This window comes from Corvus hawaiiensis, chromosome 1, assembly GCF_020740725.1.
Source record: "Corvus hawaiiensis isolate bCorHaw1 chromosome 1, bCorHaw1.pri.cur, whole genome shotgun sequence".
NCBI classification, from domain to species: Eukaryota; Metazoa; Chordata; class Aves; order Passeriformes; family Corvidae; genus Corvus; species Corvus hawaiiensis.
The window spans coordinates 69,544,938-69,564,498 of NC_063213.1; the positions used below are offsets into that span (position 1 = coordinate 69,544,938).

Sequence of the window (19,561 nt, forward strand, 5' to 3'; positions counted from 1 at the left end):
CAAGGAATGTCTGGGCTGTATGGTATTTGGCTGTGGGAAAGGGCCGGATGCCAGGCTGCTTGGGATGCAGTTCCTTTGGAAGAGAGAACTGGGATCTCTGAACAAGGATGCTTCTCTTTGCTCACTCCATGTCTCTACTCAGTGCAGAGACCTGGCATGCTGCCTGGTTTTGGAAATAAGCAGTACTGCACCAATGAAATAGGCAAATTTTGTATTTTGGCTAATATCTCCAAGGAAGAGAAGTGTCTTAATTCCTTCACATCACCACTTGTGTTTCTTGATTTCCCATGCAGAATGCATCCTCCATCGAGTTCCTGAGAAAGAAATTACTTTTTTAGTCACTTGCCTTTGTGTACTTATGATATGTGGGAGAGGAAGATCTTACTCTTTGAAAGAGCTATCCCAGAGGAGACTCTGGCCTCTCTCAAATAGGCATCTGATGGTGGCTGCTGAAGCATTTGAAATGCAAGCAATGGCATGGCTAGATTTGGGGAAACACAGCATCAAGCATCCAACACAGAAGCAAATAGGAAGAGGGAAAGAGGGCAGGTCAGGCTGCTTGTTTTGGGGAATTATTTATTAAGACTCAGATCTATGCCTTTGGATTAGAAGCAGATTTGGCCCACAACACTAAGTCTGTAACACCACAGATTGGTATGCCTTTGTTTTCTAATATAAGATACAGAAATCTGCTGTGTTGCCAGCATTGTAAACATACTAAGAAGTTATTTCTCTATTGCCTCTCCTTATTTTGTTCCAAAGATGTTAAGCCCCTTAGTGTCCCAGGGTGTTAGGTTCACTCCAGCAGACATTCATGTTTGGAGCTCATACAGCACTTTGTAGTGAGCTTCTCGTGGGGAATGCAGTCACAGAGAACTTAATTTTTTCAGCCATGGCTTTGCTTTTTTCTAATCCTATATAAAGTGCATTAGATCTTGGGCTTTGGATCTTCATACCCTTCAGTGCATAACTTATTATAGGGATCAGTTAGTTCAAGGAGCAATATGTGTGGGAAATGCTGGTACTGTAATACTAGACTTCTGTGATTTCTTTTCTGAAGTGCTTCATCTGAAAATCTGTAACACTTGTGAACATCACTAGTTATCTTAAAGCATTATAAAAACCAGACCTTCCTTACCCACCCCATCTCATCTACATTTGCAAGTGTATTTGGGAATTCAGTGCTTCGGTTGCTCACCTGACAAGGAATGTGGTGAGGATCATATTTCACGAACATAAATGTTTCCTCTGCCATGCCTGTGGTGCTTTGGTGACAAACATCATTCCCCAGGGCTCCACAACCAGTAGTCTTTCTGGCACAACTTAACAGCTTGCTGTTGAGACAGTAGGGACATGTGGTGTGGCAGGGTTAGCCTCGAACTCAGGCATTTGTTTTGCACTTTATAATTAGAGAAGGTGCCTCTGATTGCTGCCATCCCTGCTCTCCCTGTTCCATCTCCTGCTCCCACTCTTGCTGTGTGCTCTGTTCCCCATATGGCCTCCATCATCAGCTTGGTGTCAAAGCAGCCCCAAGACCTGGGTCAGGGATGAGAGCCCTGAGTGGGTTGGCACCTGTGCAAATACCCAAAAACATCTGTGCTAGAGGGATGCTGCTCACGATATGCATGGCTTCTTCCAGGTGACCTGTGGCCAGATCCAGCGTGCACAAGGTGTTCCCAGACGTGCGTTTGCAGAAATATCTGCAACCCCCTTGCTGGAGACTGCCCACTCCTGATCTTACTTATCATTGCCTAAAGCATGCAGTAGTTTTGTGGGTTTTTTTATTTAAAAAAAGACAACAACACAACCAACCAAACAAAAACCCCTCTTTAATGCCAAAATAATTTTCTGTTCTCACTGCAAAAAAAAAAATCGAAAGAGGGGAGAAGTTCACTTAAGTGGAAGAGCTGTAGTCCATTTTCCAGGGAAGGGGATCAAGTACTGTGAGTGCCCCAGCAGCAAATAGCACCGTGTTAATCACACCCCAGAGAATTTTGCAGTTAGCTGTTTTCAGACGTTTTTAATTAATGCAATATCTTAGTTCAGTTGAATTCAGAATGAAATAATGTCTCAAATATTGCTTGTTGCTCTCAGCTTCTAGCCATCTGAACTTCAGAAACCTTGCTTTAGCTGTTGTGGGGCCCAGCTTGTGAATTTTTAGGAGACTGCATATATTTAATTAACTTGGTTTTTTGGAGAGTGACTGTAATATAAGTCAGCTGCATTCTGATGCTTACTGATACTAAAGCACATGTAGTTTCCCCTTCTTCTGAAGCATTATAAATTGTTTCCAAAATCCACGGGTCAGCTGTAGTTGTTCTGCTTGAGTCAGAGAAGTCAGGACATGAAGATGAAGTACTCTTCCCCCAGCCCACCAACCTTTCTGGCAAGATGTGAAAGAGAAGCCCAGACTACTTCACAGTGAGAGTGTTGCAAGCCACATTCATACCTAGGCAAATTCACCGTCTCATTTCAGAGCAAGGATTTTTTGTTGTTGTTGTAATTTGCTGCTCTTCTGAGCTGGAAAGAAAGCATTGCAGTGGATTTGTACAAAGCTGCTCCACCTTGTCCCAGGAGCTGGCAGCCCCTAAGCAAACAGAAAGAGATTGATGCATATTTTGAGAGTCAGTAGTTTTTGTGTTAGGCTCCTTTGGTGATACAAGGTAGGTAGTGGAAGTGTGGATAAATATTAACTGACTGCATATGCTGCAGCACATAGTCATTAAGTGGTTCATGTGTGAAACCATGGAAAGAAGAGGCTGGAACAGAGACACTTTCTCCTGTTTGATGTGAAACACCTGGTGGTGAGATATAATCAAGAGAAATGTGTTCTTAGGGTGGTTGGATATACACTGTACTCTTGTTTTAATTAAGTCTTGTCTGTTACACTTGGTGATGCTTGCAGTGGTACAAGTATCTGTTAGGCTCCTTTAACATTCAACATGTTTTGTTAAAGCAGAAATAGTGTGGTCAGTCACTAAGTGGAAACATAACTGAAGCCCTGGGTCCAGGCTAACTTGTTGCACAGGCTGCAGGAGTGGTTTTAATGTAAGACTCTCCTGCTGGGCATACTTTCATTAGCTGGAAATGCTTGGAGATGCTGTGATCATATGGCTCTTTCAATATCAAAAATAATGCCCATAATTATTTTTCTGGAGCTCATTCTGATGTTGGCCAATTAGGTGTCTTGTTGCCTCATGGGTTTTTCTGCCATAAAAAAAAATTAAATTCAGATATCTTTATAATTACAAATTCCTATCTGTCTCTGAAATAAATTGTGCCTTCTTTGAATGTTTCTAGGAGGTTAATGAATAATTGACTACTGAGTAAAGGGAAGATCCTTTTAACAGGCAATTGAATCTGGTGTGATGTATGAAAATTAATGGTTAGGCTTAGAGCTTTAAATGTGATATAAATATTTACAATATTTAGACAGGAAGATGTCCTAATTAGCAACAATTTCAAACATTGTTATTTATTTTGCATGCCTCTCAGTGAATTCAGTTTCCAAAAAAATGAAGCTTGGAGTTTCTGTATTTAGGACCTGTATTTGAATGCAAGGACCCTTGTTACATTATTTGTGATTAGGTGAGGGAGAGCAGGTCTGGATTTGGGTTTTTTTTCCTTTCTCCTTAACATTTTTTCCTCTTTGTTATGCATGTGCAGGCATTTGTTCAAATTGAAAAGTCAGCTCTGAGTCTTTGCACCTTCTAGGAAGGAAGAATGTGCAATGATTTTTAAAATAGAAAATATTTTACGTTTGTTTCTTTTATAGTTGCTTTTATATGTTAGTTGCTGATAAGTCACTAATAAATCAGTGCAAGCCCTGCACGCCTACACTTTTCCTTCTTTGAACACAGCTTGGATATTTTTTGCTCCCCCCTCTCCTCTGTGTGGTGAGCTGCACAGGGAGTTTTCCTGTGTTGCAGAAAGATTTGGAAATGAAGTTGCTGGCCACACTTCAGATCTTAATCTTCTTTGCTGTTTGCAGATGATTCTTTGCCAGTCAGCTGGGTCAATATTAAAACCAAGCTGTGCTGCCTAGAACCGGGAGACTCCATCTATATCAGTGTTCCCAATTTCTCATATCTGGAGTTCCAAAATTGCCTACAAATTGAGTTCCTTTAAAGGGAGGAAGGCCACAAGTGACAAGGCTCAGCCATGTCCAGCCTGCCAGTGAACTGCACTGCCAGCCTGGAGCAAGGCAGGGGCTGATGATTTGCTTTGTTCTCTTTGTGTTTACCAGCATTTGTCTTCTCCTTTTAGGGGCTTGCATACCACTTTCTGCCAGTCATGAGCGAATATATTAATGTGGTTAAGTTGTCCCTGGGTGGTGGTGGTATTGTTGTTATTATAGTTACGTGTTGTTCTCAATTCCACACCCCCTAAAAAAATAGTATTTTCTTTTTGCTTTGATTTTTGTTTATGTGATTATGCAGAAACATACCAGGACAGCAATGGAAATGGCAGCCTGACAGTAACTAGCTCAGCAATTCTCAGTCTTTCAAATCCTCAGCTCTTCTGTATCCATTTGTTTCCATTTCAAAGGTAGTCTGCCTTGTAGTTGACTTTATTTTAATCAAATGCATGTGAGTACAAGGCTGTGTAGTGGATGTGTTATTTATAACCCTACAGCGTCAGGTGCAAAGTGATCTGAGCAACAGCTTCTGGTCAGGTTAAAAGAAAAACCATCGGAGGGTGAAGGTTATAGCAATGACTTAACTCTACGTAGGCGAAGGTGCAGGTGTGTGGTGTCTGGATTTTGGGGTGAAGGAAACTTATTACTGGTAGTGAAAACACTGGAAGCTGGTTGTCTGTTCTTGGAGTACCCATCCTCTGTATTTACTGGCAATTTTCACTTGGGCAGTGAATGCTGGAAAATACAGCCAGGGAGGTGAGGGCAGGGGAGTGAGCTTTACTGTATGACAGCACATCTCGGTGCCCTGGGAGCTGCGAGTCTCTTGCTGGAGAGTGGAACAGAGGGCAAAAGCTAATTAGCTGCTTTGCAATTTTTTTCTTCATAAAAAGGTCATTTTTTATTTCACTATCAGTGCACTTGTTCTGCACAGCGGGTGCAGGAGGCAGAGCGAGCAAAATAACAGGATCCTTCCCCACTTGCTGCTCCGGAACAGGCTGGTACCTGTGCTCTCTCCCAGCACTGTGCCGAGATTGTATACAAAGCTGCACAGGTTCTGTGTGGCTTGGGCTGCTCCCACGTTTGGGATTTCTGATGCGGATGTCTGGCACCTCACTCATCTGGAGCAAGTCAGGGTGTTATGTCACCCAGCCTTTGTGAGTGCCTGACATTTCCTCTCCTTTGGGCAAGAGCTGGAAAGGAAGTTGGTGTATTTAGAAAAGGGGTTTTTTTGTTTACTTCTGTCTATTCATACTCTTGGTAGAAAAGATATTCCTGCTTCCGTGTGAAACATCTGGCTAAATTGTAACTGTGAGGAAGTGGCTGAAGAAATGGCTTAACTGAATTGTTATTTAGTCATTAATTTTGTAGCTCTAATTTCTAAATTCTGTATTTCATTGTGGCATAGCCATATATAGCCTCATATTGCTGTTAAAATAAGCAAAGAATAATAATAACACAAGGCTCCATTATTAAAAACCTGAGCTTACATTTGGTGTTCTGTATTGAGGCAGGCAGTGCCGCAGGAGGGTTCTTCCCCATGCAAAGCCCTCAGGAGCCACCTGGAACAGACCAAGTTTTCCAGTTCCTCCAGCTCTGGCCCTGTTTTTAGATGAAAAAACAGTGATTAAACCTTCCCTGTGTCTGGGAATGTCATGCAAGTGAACAGAGAGGTGTAAAGAGATCTGCTTACTGTCCAGTGCCAGAGAGCCTTGTGCAGCAGCTTTCTCTAGGGGTCTGGAGAAATTCCAAATTTGATTAGAAACATCACCCAACAAGACAGGGGAGCAGTTTTTGTCTTCTCTGCTTCTGTAAACATATACAAATGTAAGTGAACATTAATTTTATTTTTTGAATTATGTGTCCACAGTCTTTGTTTCAGCAAAAACAGATCTTTCAGATTTGGTGATGCTTACTTCCCATGTAACCCAGAATGCCTTTTGGATATAGTTCTTTAACTGGTAACTTGGTAAAATCTGGATATAAGGTACAAGGCAGTTTTCCTAATTGGACTGTGCAACTCGTAAGGTAAGACTGTAGTCAGGAATCAGTTCCTTGTTCCCACAAGTGTTTGAGAAAGCAGTTTGTAGGTTTGTGGTGTGAATAGTCTGGCAAAGGGCTCTGCCCTCTTTTCATAGGGATGTTTTGCCCTTGAGCCATGTGCCTGGTGCTGCTCTGGAGTCAGGGAGAGTGTTTCTTATTCTGTTGGATGTGTAATTACCTGACTTGGGAAATAGTCAAGCCCCTAAGACATTCCTGTGTTGCTTTTGGGGGAACACATACCCACAGTGTGCTCAGGTTTGCTGTGTGTCTGCAGGTACAGGGGCTTGCCCTGGGAGCTGGTGTTGTCCGAGCCCTGGAGCTGAGGACCCACTGTCACACCAGAAAAGGCAGGATCAGCTATGGAGGCTTTTTTCCTCCTATCTCCCAGCATTTTTCTCATGGATAGAAATTCTCATGTAGTTTACCACGTTCCTTTATGTGGTTGAATACGGTTAGGGCGCAAATAGGTGTTTGAGTGGAAAACTGATCTCAGCTCTTGTACTTTTCCAGTTCAGCCCTTTTTTATCCCCCTGCTGGCTCTGCAAGAAGACAAAGGAAAATTTGGAAACAGTAACTGAATTATTTCTGTTGTGTCAAGCAATGGAATGATTTATTCAAAGCTGAGTGTGGGAAGGAAATCTGATACAATGAGCCAGGGGCAATCCCTCTGTTCATTATCTCTCCCCTCCCATGACCACAGTCTTCTTTTCGTCATTCTTTCTCACTCTCCCACCTTCTATACATTTTTCTCTTGCTACAAGAGGGTGGTAAATATAGGAGCTTTTTTTGAAGTACCTGAAACTGTTCCCTGAGCAGGGATGATCTAACACCACACACAATGCAACTCATGCATAGGAAACAGCACATAAGATTCATGTTGTCATTTATATACTATAAGCAATCTAAGTATTGATGCACAAACAAAAATACAATTAGTGGAGAAACTGCTTGCAGTGTGCATTTGTCTTCAAAGTCAGTAGCAGAACTTACAGCAGAGACAACCTCCCTAAGATCCTCTGACCTTAAGAGTACAGCTTGACTGTACCTAGGCAAGGTGAAGTCTACACCAGGCTCTGCCAGGTGGTCTCCTAGACAGCATTAACTCTACCCACAGCTCTTATCTTTGTACCATCACAGGTACGGCAAAGCACCACTTAACCGGAGTTTGAATTTGAAACAAAAAATAATGTAGAAAAACTTAGATACTACTAAGAGAAGGTTAAAAGTCATTCATTTCTCCAGGTGTGGGTATGGGTGTATATCTTCACAATTTTAGCTGTAGCTGTGATGTGTACAAAGTCTACTACTATTGTAATCAGAACACGTGAAATCCGCTTTCATGAATTGCAGCTGGATTCTTTCCAAGGAGCTTGGTTTCCTTTTAATATTGGGTTATTAATTAGCTCAGCAATTCATTCTAGTTTTATTTGGAACAAATCAGCAAGTGTTGCCATATTTCAACTCCTCTGTAAGTGGCAGGAGTTTCTTGAAAGAGGTCTTTCACCGCGGAGAAGTGAGCATACCCCATGGGAGGATGGCTTCTACTTGCGAAGATCCCTCTATTCCCAGCCTACTTGCTGGCTCCCATAGAAGGAAGATGTGAAGAAACATGATCTTTCTCTTTTCCAAAGTTATTACAAAGCAATAGGAGACTTTCCATCCATTCAGCAAAAAAATTGAGCTCTTACCCCTGTTTTAACAGGATACATTAATATTTGAAACCAATGAAGCTACATATTCATCTTGGCTGTGAGAGACTCTTGAACAAACTCACACATTTTTCAGGGTTGAGTCTAGATAAACTTTGAATCCCAGTGGATGTTTTTGGGTGGTCTGGTTTGGTATTGCACAGATATCCTTAGTGCAGCAATTTACATGGAGATATGAGATGCTGGAGGCGTTGTAATGCCAGTTCCCTTTTTATTGTTCTTCACCGTCTTGTCAGATTTTACCAAATCAAAGAATTCTGGTACTTAACAGGAAAAAAGTTTTCACACATGGTATTTGTAAAGACAGCAAGGAAGAAATTTAAGGAATATTTAAGCTTTGGCAATTACAAGGTCATTTTAATTATGTATGTGACAGCAGCATTTGAGGGCTATTCCACTGTGCTCACCTCTCTGTGTGTGCAACTACAGGTGTGTTAGCCTGCTGAGTTACCCTTGGCTTGAAACAGAGATGTGCTTGGAGAGGACTGGAAAGGCAGTGTTCTTTCCCTGACAAGTTTTGTGCACTGTCACTGAGCCCATTGAATTATGCTCTTTGCTGCAGAAGTGCCCACAAACCAGCCACAAGCAGACCCCACTGTACAGAGCACTCTGTGTGCACAGAGGGGTGGAAAGTGTTCTCTACAGCATAGAGATAATGCATTTCACATAAGGAATAAAAGCCTGTTACTAAAAACTTAAGACTTGATTTGAATGAAAAATGAAACTTTCATTGCTACAGGAAGCAGGTTTTTTCCCAAGGTAGGATGTCATATCTTTTTCCCTTTAAAATCTATTGACCAAAAGGAAATCTTCACTGGTCTTTCCTCTTTTTGCCCTAGAATATGTTTTTTCTTCCCTTATGGGAATGTTACTTGGAAGATAAAAGCTCACTGGGAAACGGAAGGGGAAAAGTAATATCTGTACTACTTCTAACTGTGCACCATCTGCTTTTATATCCGGAGGAGTTTTCTCACCACCTATACATTACCACAGCCTCATTTTTCTTTTTGTATCCTCATGGGCTTAAAATTAGAGGAGGCCTGACCAGGGGCTATCCTGCCTGTGCTTATTCAGGCACAGTGGTGGTGTGCAGTGTTTGGCATGGTTCTCTCTTGTAGGGCAGGCATCCCCATTCTGTCTGTCTGCCTGTCTCTGCCTTCCCCAGACCTGTGTCAGGGTTAATGCTGAACCCCAGAGACAGGGAATTATTAATGCAAAAGTCACCCCTTAGTCTGAGTGGCACCTCCTTCTCCAGTGAATGCATGTGTTGTTTAAAGCACCCAAAATATAGCAGCCCATTGGCTCTGAATCCCTGCAGGTCCCCTTTCACAGTGTTCATTAAATATCTATCCAGAGTGCGTGGCATAAATCTTTTAAAACGAGGGTGCCCTGGGGGCCAAATGTGTGACAGCCTTTCACAAAGAGGCTCACTAATTGCTTCTGATTAAATCGCCGGCACTTCTGCTGGCCCTCAGTGCATGCTTTCAGCCAGCACTGCGGTGTTCTGGGCTCTCTCCGACATGGTGATGCCACCTGAGCAATTCAGGTCCTCTGAGATGGAATGGGTTATTCAGGGCATCACCCTAATTTCCACTGATTGCATCTGACATCACAGGGGGATCAGGGGAGGAAAAGGAACTAGGGGCTTTTGCCTTTACAGTTATATCTACATGTTACACATATCCATAAATATGCACGTGTGTGTGTGTTTATATATATGCACATGTGTATGGGGTTACAATTGTATTTATGAGAGGTTAATAAACAGCACCCAATGTTTGCTTAGACTCTGTGTATGTAAGCACATGGAGGGCTTGTTTTAAAGTTGACACAAGTGAAAGGAGCAAGATGCTTTCCGGGGCTTGTGCCTCTGGGTGTGCAGTGCTTCAGACGAGCTGTCTCCCTTTGATCTGAGGGAGGGGGTGCAGGGCAGGCAGAGCTTTATTATGACCTAAAAAGCACCAAGTACATTTCTTGGTCCTCCATTTAGTTTTCTTCCATGCTTGTCTTTTCTGTTTGATAAGCTAGGCTGCAACCAACTCAAGTCTCCCGTGTCAAATTCTTGTTAGCAGTATGCAGTTCTGCTGAGAATGTGCTCAAATCCAGGGCTCAGCGCATTTATTCACCCATCCAACAGCATGATGGTAATGGTGAAAAAATCCTCCTTGGAGGAGCACCTCACGTGGGACCAGCGCTTGCAGAGAGAGGGGCTGCCCTGCTGTCTCAGTGAGCTGGGAAGCATTTAATAGACCTGAAACAAGGTGTTAGGCTGTTAAGTCTTTGTTCCTGCTTCTTTGAGGATCATCATCCATCTGGAGGTTGCAAACTGAGCTTTTGAAACAGCTGCTGTTGGAATATTGTTTGCCAGTTGGTAAATTAAGAGATGTGCAGATTTCCAACTATTGAATTTCTTCTCTGTTCTTATTTTAAGTAGCTACAATGTTGTTAAAAATTCACTAACAAATACAGATGCAGATCCCTTTCAACTAAAGCATCAAAGAAAATTAGCTCCTCTGATACATCTCACACCAGTTTTTGTTTCAGCTCTTCTCATACACTCCTGTCAAAAAGATGCCAGTAATGATTTAGATCCTGCGAAGAGAAAAGGTGCCAGCTGTTGAGAACAGCAGAGGTGTTACGTTTGCAAAACATTGCTATGACTGATTGTGCATTTCCTTTAGAGAAAGCCACTTTTTTGGAACAAGAAAGAGTTTTGTGAAAAAACAAATATTTATATGGGTTTGGAGAGTATCTTAAGGGGGGTAGGAAATTCTAGACTGGAGGTGCATGAGAATTTTTTTATAGAGGGCAATTAACATATATAGAAATGTATGTCATGATAAAGCTTTTTAATCACTTTTAATTTCATTTAAATTAAGTCATCTTAATACTGAAATTAGTGTGTTCTGTATCTACTCATTTCTCATGCTCTTTGTCACTGCTGATTGGGTTTCCAGGGGCATTCTCCTTGTGTTGTTTCATAATGCTGTTATTCACATACTGGAACTGTCACCAAAAGTCACTGTTGACTGGGAGCTGCAGAGATGCTGCTTCTTTCCTCTGGAAGTAGGATAAATGGCAACTGCAGTACCTAAAATGTGATTTAACATTTCTTTGGGTTTATTACTTTGTGAATGGCAGGCAGCATGGTGTGTTAAAGGTTTCTTACACAGCAAGCCTTCTGTTTTGTAAGATGTTGTTTGTCTTGTGCAATGTAAAATTTGGCAAATACAGATGCCATGGCAGGAGCAGAGGAATGACACGTGCTTCTTTCTCTGCCACTGAAGCTCCTTGGGAGACAGCTTGCAGCCAGGGCATGGTTGCAGACATCTCTGCATCCCACACACTGGTCAGGCAGCCTCTGCTCAGGGTCTCCTGTCCCTGGAGAAGCCAAGGTCACCCTTGACCTGCCCTTCTCAGCTGCATATGCATCATGCCCGGGAAGTCCACAGCTCCTGCAATTGAGGTAATGAGGATTAAGCAAACACCCTGCATTGAACCCAACCTGGCTCCGTGTTTGTGGTCCAAACCCTCCACCTGTGGGTAGCTACAGACTGTCTACAACTCAGAGGAGAGCTTCTCCTAAAATATCGTGACCCAGTTGAGCAGTACCAGGCTTGAAATAGGGATGGTGTGTTGCTCATTTGTGCCTTACAGGAGTGAGTCAGGCATGTGGAAAGTAAAGAGAGGGAAAGTTGCACCTTGTGTTTTAGTTGGATTGTGCATGAGAGGTGTAGCCATATTTACTTTTTTCATGCTATGCCTCTCTGTGAGGCCCCATAGTGTATCTAAAGGGTATTTTGCCTGGCATCAGTTTTAGCACTATCCTGGTCCTTGCACACCAAATGAACATCTGATCTAATTTTGGTAAGAAAGAAATCTGTTCTGAGTACATATTTCCCCATCAAGATGGCTCCATCCAGTAGATCCAGGCTATCCACTGAGGTCAGAAATTAAGTGTGCCCCTGCACGTCTGGTGAGGTGTCATGCTGGCTGCCTGCCTTGGTGCCAGCCTGATGGCTCCATCAGCTCAGCTTATGTCAGTGCACAGGCGACTGATTTGACACATTTTAAATGTGTTAATTAAATGGTGGGCTAGCATGTGTTTGAAAGAACTCTCACCAAACCGATGATGTGTAGAAAAGTACCTTTGAAGGAGCACCTGTGTCACTTCACAGATGTATTTTAGAGTAACTTCGGTCCTGATGTGCTGTTGGGGGAAAATAATACTATTTTCTTACTCGGCCATTGGAGGTTCAGTCTATTACTGTTCTCTTTGCTTGGAAGTGGATTGGATTTCTCCAGAGAGGATATTAGATTTTTCCTTCCCTTTCACTCTGTCTCTGTCCTGTGCTTACATCAATTGGTGGTTGTCTGTGCACTGCTGTGTGTGTGATAACCTTTACTTCCACGAGTTACTTCATTTGCTGTTCCCTAATAAACTGTATTTACACGTGATGCTTCTTTCCACCTGGTGACAGCAAAGGCAATCAAGATGATGTGTTCCTTGTCTAAACTCAGCCAGGAGTGATTGCTGGCTTAGCCTGCGCCGTTTCAGCCAGGACTGAATCACAAGTGTGGTGATTGAGAGATGAGAAGTGTATGTAGCCCATAGGTAGGGCTTGCAGCTCTTAGAAATTTGTGTCTAGTAACCAAGGGGAAATTTGTGTATATAAGCAAATATGCTGGATTTTATTTTCCTGTCCCCCTAGCAGCCAGCTGCGACCTTGTCTGGGAGTTATTGATAGTTTTTGCTGCAAATTTATCTGATCAGCTAGCCAAAAGCTGGCTTTGGGGCCATGTTATTCTAGGAGTATTGAGATGATTTGTTTACAGCAGAGGGCAAATCCCACAGAGAGTGTTGGAAGAAGACAAGGTCCCAGAGGTTTGAGAGAGCTTGGTGGGAATTAGGAAACACAGCAGCAGCAGGGACAGGGTGACCTCCCAGCAGTCTTCAAGATCACTGTGACAGAGGTTCCTCGTGCCAAAGGGGTGACCTCAGGGAGCATGGAGGTGGTGGGACGTGCTGGAGGTGCTGAACAGCTTGGGAAACTAAATTCTCTTAGAGATTTTTTTTTTATTTCCTTTTGTGCTCTGATGAAAAGCAGAGTCCAAAATGCAAAATTCTTTCTCAGGGTCACATCCTGCACTTGATTTTTGGCTGAGCAGAGCAACTGCTGGGGCTGAGGCAAACACAGCCCTGGTGCTGTAGGATGTTACTGTCACTGGGAATTTCTGGTGTCCCACATTTTACACCTAAAGCTATGTTGCTGGAGAATTCTTCTCAAATTATGAGTGTCTTTCACCTGAGTCTCATTATTTGCCTCCCTTTTGGAGCAGAGGAACATCTTAGAGGGGTGCTTAAATTAAGGGTATTGGGTGTACAGTAATATGGGGGAAACTGTCAGAAATTGGGGGATTTTGTTTGGGGGTTTTTTAATAAAATGTGCAAATGTGAATTTGAATCTAGAATCAGACTGTCTCCTTGGGGATTTTTTCAGTGTGAATGCTGTTGGCCAGACTTCAGATGCTTTGTCTTGGCCATTTTCTCTAAGGGATACTCCTATATAATTACAGTCTTGGTGGCTCACAGATGGAAACTGGGCAAAGAGAGAAAACTGGAAAGGCACAAAAAGCTGCTACCTTGTGGTTTCAAATGCAGCTAACACTTGGGCTGCAGAACAAGAATTGCTTTGTGTTTTGGGTCTGGAGATGGGCGAGTAAATGCTAGAGAATTGTTCAGGCAGTGCAGTGTGGCCTCTTTTTCCTCTTGACACGTTGTTTGCAAATGACTTAACTTCTTTATTTTTGTCTTTAAATAAAACTGTTTGCCTTTCATCCTTGTGCAAATATTCTAAGAATAAATGTCAGCCTTTTAAGACAAATGAGAGGGTTTTGGAAATCTGAAACAGATCATTACCAGTGTGCAAGTGGAAGATCAAGTGAGAAAGGACAGGATGTGGCTCTTAGTCTCTCCATGGCAGTGACAGCTTACCTGGTGGGATTTGGAGGAGGTGGGCTATGCAGTGCCATGCTGTGTGGCAACATGAGCTGATGTTAACCTAGTGATACTGCAGTTCTTTCCAGTCTCCTGTCTGTATGTTCATAGACTGCTTCTTCCACAGCTGCGGGTGGAGAGGATGGGACAGAAAAGCCAGCTGGAAAGGGGAGAGGATAACATTTCAGATGTCAGGCTGTGGCATATTTAAGTGATTTTATCTCCATTTCCCATCTTCTTTTACAGAAGAGGCTGCCTGAAAAACTGTTGTAAAGGATGATATCAGCCCAGTTTATCCATCCCAGTGCCAGGGAGAGAAGCTGTTAGCAAAGACAGTTTGCCCTTTCTGATGCAAAGTCCTTGTACCTCTTGTCTCCAGTGCTGGTGCATTCGCATTGTTTAACCTGGTGTCCGACCTGTGGTTTTATCATGCCTCTCTCTGCTGGTGCCCAGGGCAGTGACCTCCTGCACAAGGCAGTGGGGCTGAGTCCCCGGGGCACTGCAGAGGTTTTTCATTAGCTCCCTCACTCACACCCCAACAAGTCTGAGAGCTCATGGGCATAACATGTCTGGCCCCAGGACCCGGTTTCCACACTTCCCAGCCAAAGTTATATGCTGTGCAGTGAGTCTCGTGTGTTCACTGTCTGTGCCTGTGATGCCTGTGGGGCCCAGGTCTGGAAAATACCTGGGGTAAGACGGCTGCCCTCAGGCTGGGTTGTGTGTGGAGTGGTTTTGCCACAGGGGTTGTCTGGGTCCAGCTTGTTTGTCCACTGTTGCTTAGTGCCTATTGACTGTGAGAGAGCCTGTCCCATGTGTCCTGAGCATGCCTGATTTCACTGCCCAAGTACTGCAGGACTGCTTTGCATGCATGTTTTAACTTGCCTGTACGATCACTTGCCAGGGACTTAGGGAAATTAGGTCTCTGAGTTGGATCTGCTGCTCTGACTGAGCTGCATAGAGTAGAAATGCTGGGCAAGGAAGCAGAATCCTTTGCATGCGTGTCTCCTTGCCCACACAAAATTTTGCAAGTAGAGCAAATGGATGTATCTGGGAGTTTCTGGTATTGATGATAATTTCCATGATTAGCGTGTATGACAAGGGCTTGCTCCATGCTCCACGAAGTAACTGAGATGGAAACTTTTTCATTGATTCAGGAAGCTGGATCTTGCTCGCTCGATTTGCCATGGGTGGGTAAAGCTGATCTCAGTCTTGTAGTGATTTTGTCTGAGCTGGTAGTTTTATCACGTGAACAGGGTGGAAATTGTTGCGGCCACAGAGGCCTCGTGCCTGGGTGCATGGAGGCCTCAGTGTGAGCATCAACTGGATGCCTTTCCTGCTGCTAGGGCACAGCTGCTGTGGAGAGTGGCTTTGCTGCAGAGGTGGGAAAGGGTTGACTGATAGATGCTTGCTAAAAACTGCAGTGCTGAATCTTTTTTTATACAAAATTGAAGCCAGATATGTTGGAAAGTCAGTAGGCTGTCCTAATACCTAGAACATTTCAACAGAGAGGTGATATTTCATATGCTGCTGCTGTTGCTTGAAAGTCAAGCTACAGCAGAGATTATTTTTTTGTCATCTCCAGCTTTTTTAGAGGAAAGGGCAGAAATTGATCATATGCATGTGATAATCCAGAGAAGAAAATAGATGCTAAACAATCTCTGAAGGCATATCCTTTCTATACAATGAATAACTGCTGCATGTGGAGTTTTTTACTGCGCACCAGTGATTTAAAAAATATACTTCTATTATGTGGACACCTCTTCCTGACTTTATATAAAAGTTGATATCTTGGTTATTTTTATTTTTACCTGATACTAACCTGAGCAATGCAATTGAAATGACAAAGCCTTACGTATCTAATGCAGACTTCCCATTTCTATAGCAACAAAACTCAACCTTGTACTTAATGAAGGAATATTGGAGTGTGACTTTAAGGTTTAGAAAAACAAACAGAAGCAGTTTTATTTGGAGATTAGAGAAATAAAACGGAAGTGATCTCTTTGCATAGAACAAAAAAAATTGCCTAGGCTTGAGGTACTTCATTAGTAAGAATGAAACCATATTAATGTCATAAGGAGCTCTGTGTTTTAATCTTGTTTACCAAATTAAAATGTAAAAGCCTTTTATAGCATACAAGAGTCTTTGAGGGCTTTTTCTCCCCATTTTGTTTCCAAAGCTGCTGTGTTTGTGGTTAGGCTAATGAAAATTTGGGCTGCCTGACAACAGATATATTTTCCTTTTGTATTGGCAAAAATCCATTGGTAGTTTTTGTATTGGCTGTAAAGAAAGGGAGCACGTGTTGTGTTTAATCCTACATTTGATCTACAAGGTAGTTCCTGGTCGGTTAGTTTAAATCTGTGTTACAGTGATATATGCTGACAAGCTGCAGATTAGAGAGTGAATGGAGGAGCAGCTGTCATCTCTTTCTATTTTCTTACAGTTTTTCAGTTGCTATTTTAATAACCATTGAATTCTAGTTTAAAACAACCATAGGGAACACCCCATAGAAAAACAACAATGCCGACAGCAACATATCACGAATGTTTACAAGCCTCTTTCTGTATCAGCATTCCAATAAGTGCTACGCAACATTTGTGGCAGGTTTATTGAGCTAAAGAATTAGTCTGTGCAAGCGGATGTGGGCAAATGGGAAATATGAAATAGAGGCTTCTATTGCAATCTTACTGGTGAAAAAATTTCCACAAGCCAGTCCAATTTTTGTGTTTGCTGTTTCTTCTGTGACTTTTTAAATTTTTGTTGGTAGGCTGTGATTCTGATAAATTCATTTTCTGACTGAATAAAAGATAGCCAGAATTCAGGGTTTAAGGAAACATTTTATCTACTAAACTGAGTTTTATCTACTCTCTTGTCACAAGACAGCTGAGGCAACCAAAGATGCCAGTGATGACGGTAAACTGCCCCACAGCAAAAGGAAGGATGGAGGGCAGGATAAGACAGATGGGAGGTTGGCTTGTTTGAAAGTTGATCAAGATAAGCTATTGGGAAAAGCAAACCCAGAAACAACACGCTCAGCAAAATCCAGCTTGGAATTGGCTGAGTCGGAGCATATTAAGCTGTGGGCAGGTGGCATCCCGTATGAGCTGAGAGCCTGCATCCTGCTGAGAGCTGTGCTCTTCTGCCTCCCAGCAAACTGTTTGGAAAGGCAGGTGGTGTCTCTGAGAAGTGTGAAAAGGCATGACCCAAGATCTTTGGCTTGTGTTTAACTCTACATTCCCTTTTAAAAATAAATACCTTATTACTTGGTAAAATACTTCCCTAGGCAGAGACTGAAGGAACTCTGGCAATGAGGATACAGCAGGTATATGGAAATTGCAATGTTTGCACCCCAGACACCTGTTAATGGGCTTCTCTAGAGCCTAAATATGGGAGGAAGCAAAATTTATTGGATTCTGCATAACTTTGACCGAAGCTCCTGAAGGACATGAACTCCCTGGAAGTTTCTTAGAAATGTTTTGAGGGTGTCTTTGCTGGTGGGGGGCTGATTGTCTGTGTGCTCTGTGTTTCAGGGATAGAGCTGTGTCCTCCCGGGCACCGGTTCATGATCACCATGGTGGCGAGCTTCATCGAGATGGCAGGGCAGTTCCTCATGCCGGGGCTGGCTGCCCTCTGCAGGGACTGGCAGGTCCTCCAGGCCGTCATCATCTGTCCCTTCCTGCTGATGCTGTTCTACTGGGTGTAAGTATTTCTTCCTCCTGCCAGGTCAAAGACAGCGAGCTCCTGACGCTCGACTTGGGAGATGCTCCGCTCTTGGGAAGTGTGTGTGCTTCACAATACATATGAGCCTTTCCCTCTGTTCTTCCATTCACCTTCTGCAAAGGCTTGACTTTGAAATAAGAAAGAGTAACTTTTTAATCTGCTGTAGTGTGCACATATACTACATCCTGCAGCACGGTGGGCATGTGGGAGATAGTCCCCTTTCACTAAGGTGAAGTTGCATTTTGTTATTATTCTGGCTGTCACTTCCCCTTTAAAGGCTAAAATAGTTCTTGAGAGGATGCATCCCAGCCTAGCTGTTGTCAGATTGTGACTGCATGGCTGTATTTTCCCTTAATACCTATGTTGTGGTTCTGGACTGACACTGTTTGGTGTCTTTGATCCAAGAAAAGTTACAAATAACATCTGTCAGCCCTGGAACAAGCACACTTGGATGTTTTGTGTGCGTGAGGTAATCAGCCCTGAACTAGACTTGATTTTGCCCAAATTAGCACATGCTCTGCTGAAGTCTGGATGGCTGGGCTGTGCCAGGCAGTGGCTCAGGATTGTTCCTACAAGGAATTCCCTGCTCCCAACTGGTCCCACTCCTCTCTGCCTGTGGCACTGTGGTGTTGGTATGGCTATCCTGGGAGAAGTAGGGTGGCTTTCACCTTGGGAATAGTGCCATGTCCATCCCCACCGTGAGTTTATAAACATTCCAAAAACTATTTATTTGTTGTTCTGTCTTAATAGTGACATGCAGTGGTGGCATAAGACAACAGAGACTTATGAGAGCAGTGTTGTACAAAACCATAACAATAAGAGCATGCTAGATCATTAATTTGAAAAATAACACTAGCAAGTCTAAAATATTTAGTTGTTGTGCACTGAGAAAAATGAAGAAAAAGGCCACTACTCTGTGCAGGACCAAGCTTGTTATGTACCATGGTGAGCTAGGCTGCTAGTTGTAATGCCTGATAAGTTACAACATGTAAAAACTTGTTACAGTATGTAAGAATTTTTAACAGTTATATTTTTGTGTTAACTTCTTACAGAGCCCTCCCGTGTTGATGGTGGTAACCCTCAGTGGGGATTTCACTGCTTATTCCCAAGGTAGACATGCCTCAGCATGGGCAAAATGCAGCACTCAGGAGAGTTACAAGTCCCTTGCAAGATAATGGCAGCAGAGGTGGGGGTGTTACCCCTGTATTCCAACATACAACATTTAAATAGCCTCATCTTGATAGTGTTAATCTTGATGAATAATGAAGAGTGATTTTGTTCACCTGTGATGCTGTTCTCCCCTCCCATACCTGCAGTATGTTATGCACATGCTGGTCTGCTCCAAAGCCTCCTGTTGTGATGCCCTCCAGCTGAAGTGCCTGATGTCCACCACTGGATAAAACCCAATATCAAGCATGATGTTTATAGATATTTGTGTCCATAAGGATGGTACAGTAGTATGGAGATGCCTAATGAACGTGGGGGATGGCATGGAGAGCAGACATCCCTCCCTCTTCTGGAGGCCACACATTTTCAGGTGGCTTTGGCAGGGTTGCGTACATTCCTGTTGAGAGGTCGTTCCTGGGTGACATTGAAAGCAACAGGAAATGCTAACATTTATTTTGTAATCTGCAAGAGCTCTGTGGCTTTTTAGCTGGGCAGGGCAGGCAAACCAAGCAAATGAGTCCCCCTCATATTGTGGGACATAGCAGCTTGATAAATAGTGGTAATAGCCAGAGGATCGGGATTAACGCAGCCCAGGATTTTTCCATTTGCAGAAATGAACCTTGGTTGGGATGCCTATGTAATTATATTGTCAGTACAGTATGTGCTTTTCTCTTAGGCTTTTCACTTCCATCTGTTGCATATTCTCTGGAAAGTGTTAGCATTTTATTACCTCTCTCTTTCCTTCTGAATGGAATGTGCGCCCCCAGCATGTGTTACAGATAAAGGAAGAAA

The 19,561-nt window shown here is 43.0% G+C and overlaps 1 protein-coding gene across 6 annotated transcripts in view; it reads left to right on the plus strand.

Annotated features, from left to right (window-relative positions):
• Positions 1-19,561, plus strand: part of SLC22A23 (solute carrier family 22 member 23) — a 109,742-nt gene that overhangs the window by 56,876 nt on the left and 33,305 nt on the right. For all 6 annotated transcript variants that reach the window (XR_007204931.1, XR_007204930.1, XM_048310100.1 and 3 more), the window contains exon 4: positions 17,413-17,581. Coding sequence is in view for 4 of the 6 variants with exons in the window: in XM_048310100.1 (XP_048166057.1) it covers positions 17,413-17,581 (169 nt within the window). In the remaining 2 variants the exon portion in view is untranslated. The remainder of the gene's footprint in view (positions 1-17,412; positions 17,582-19,561) is intronic.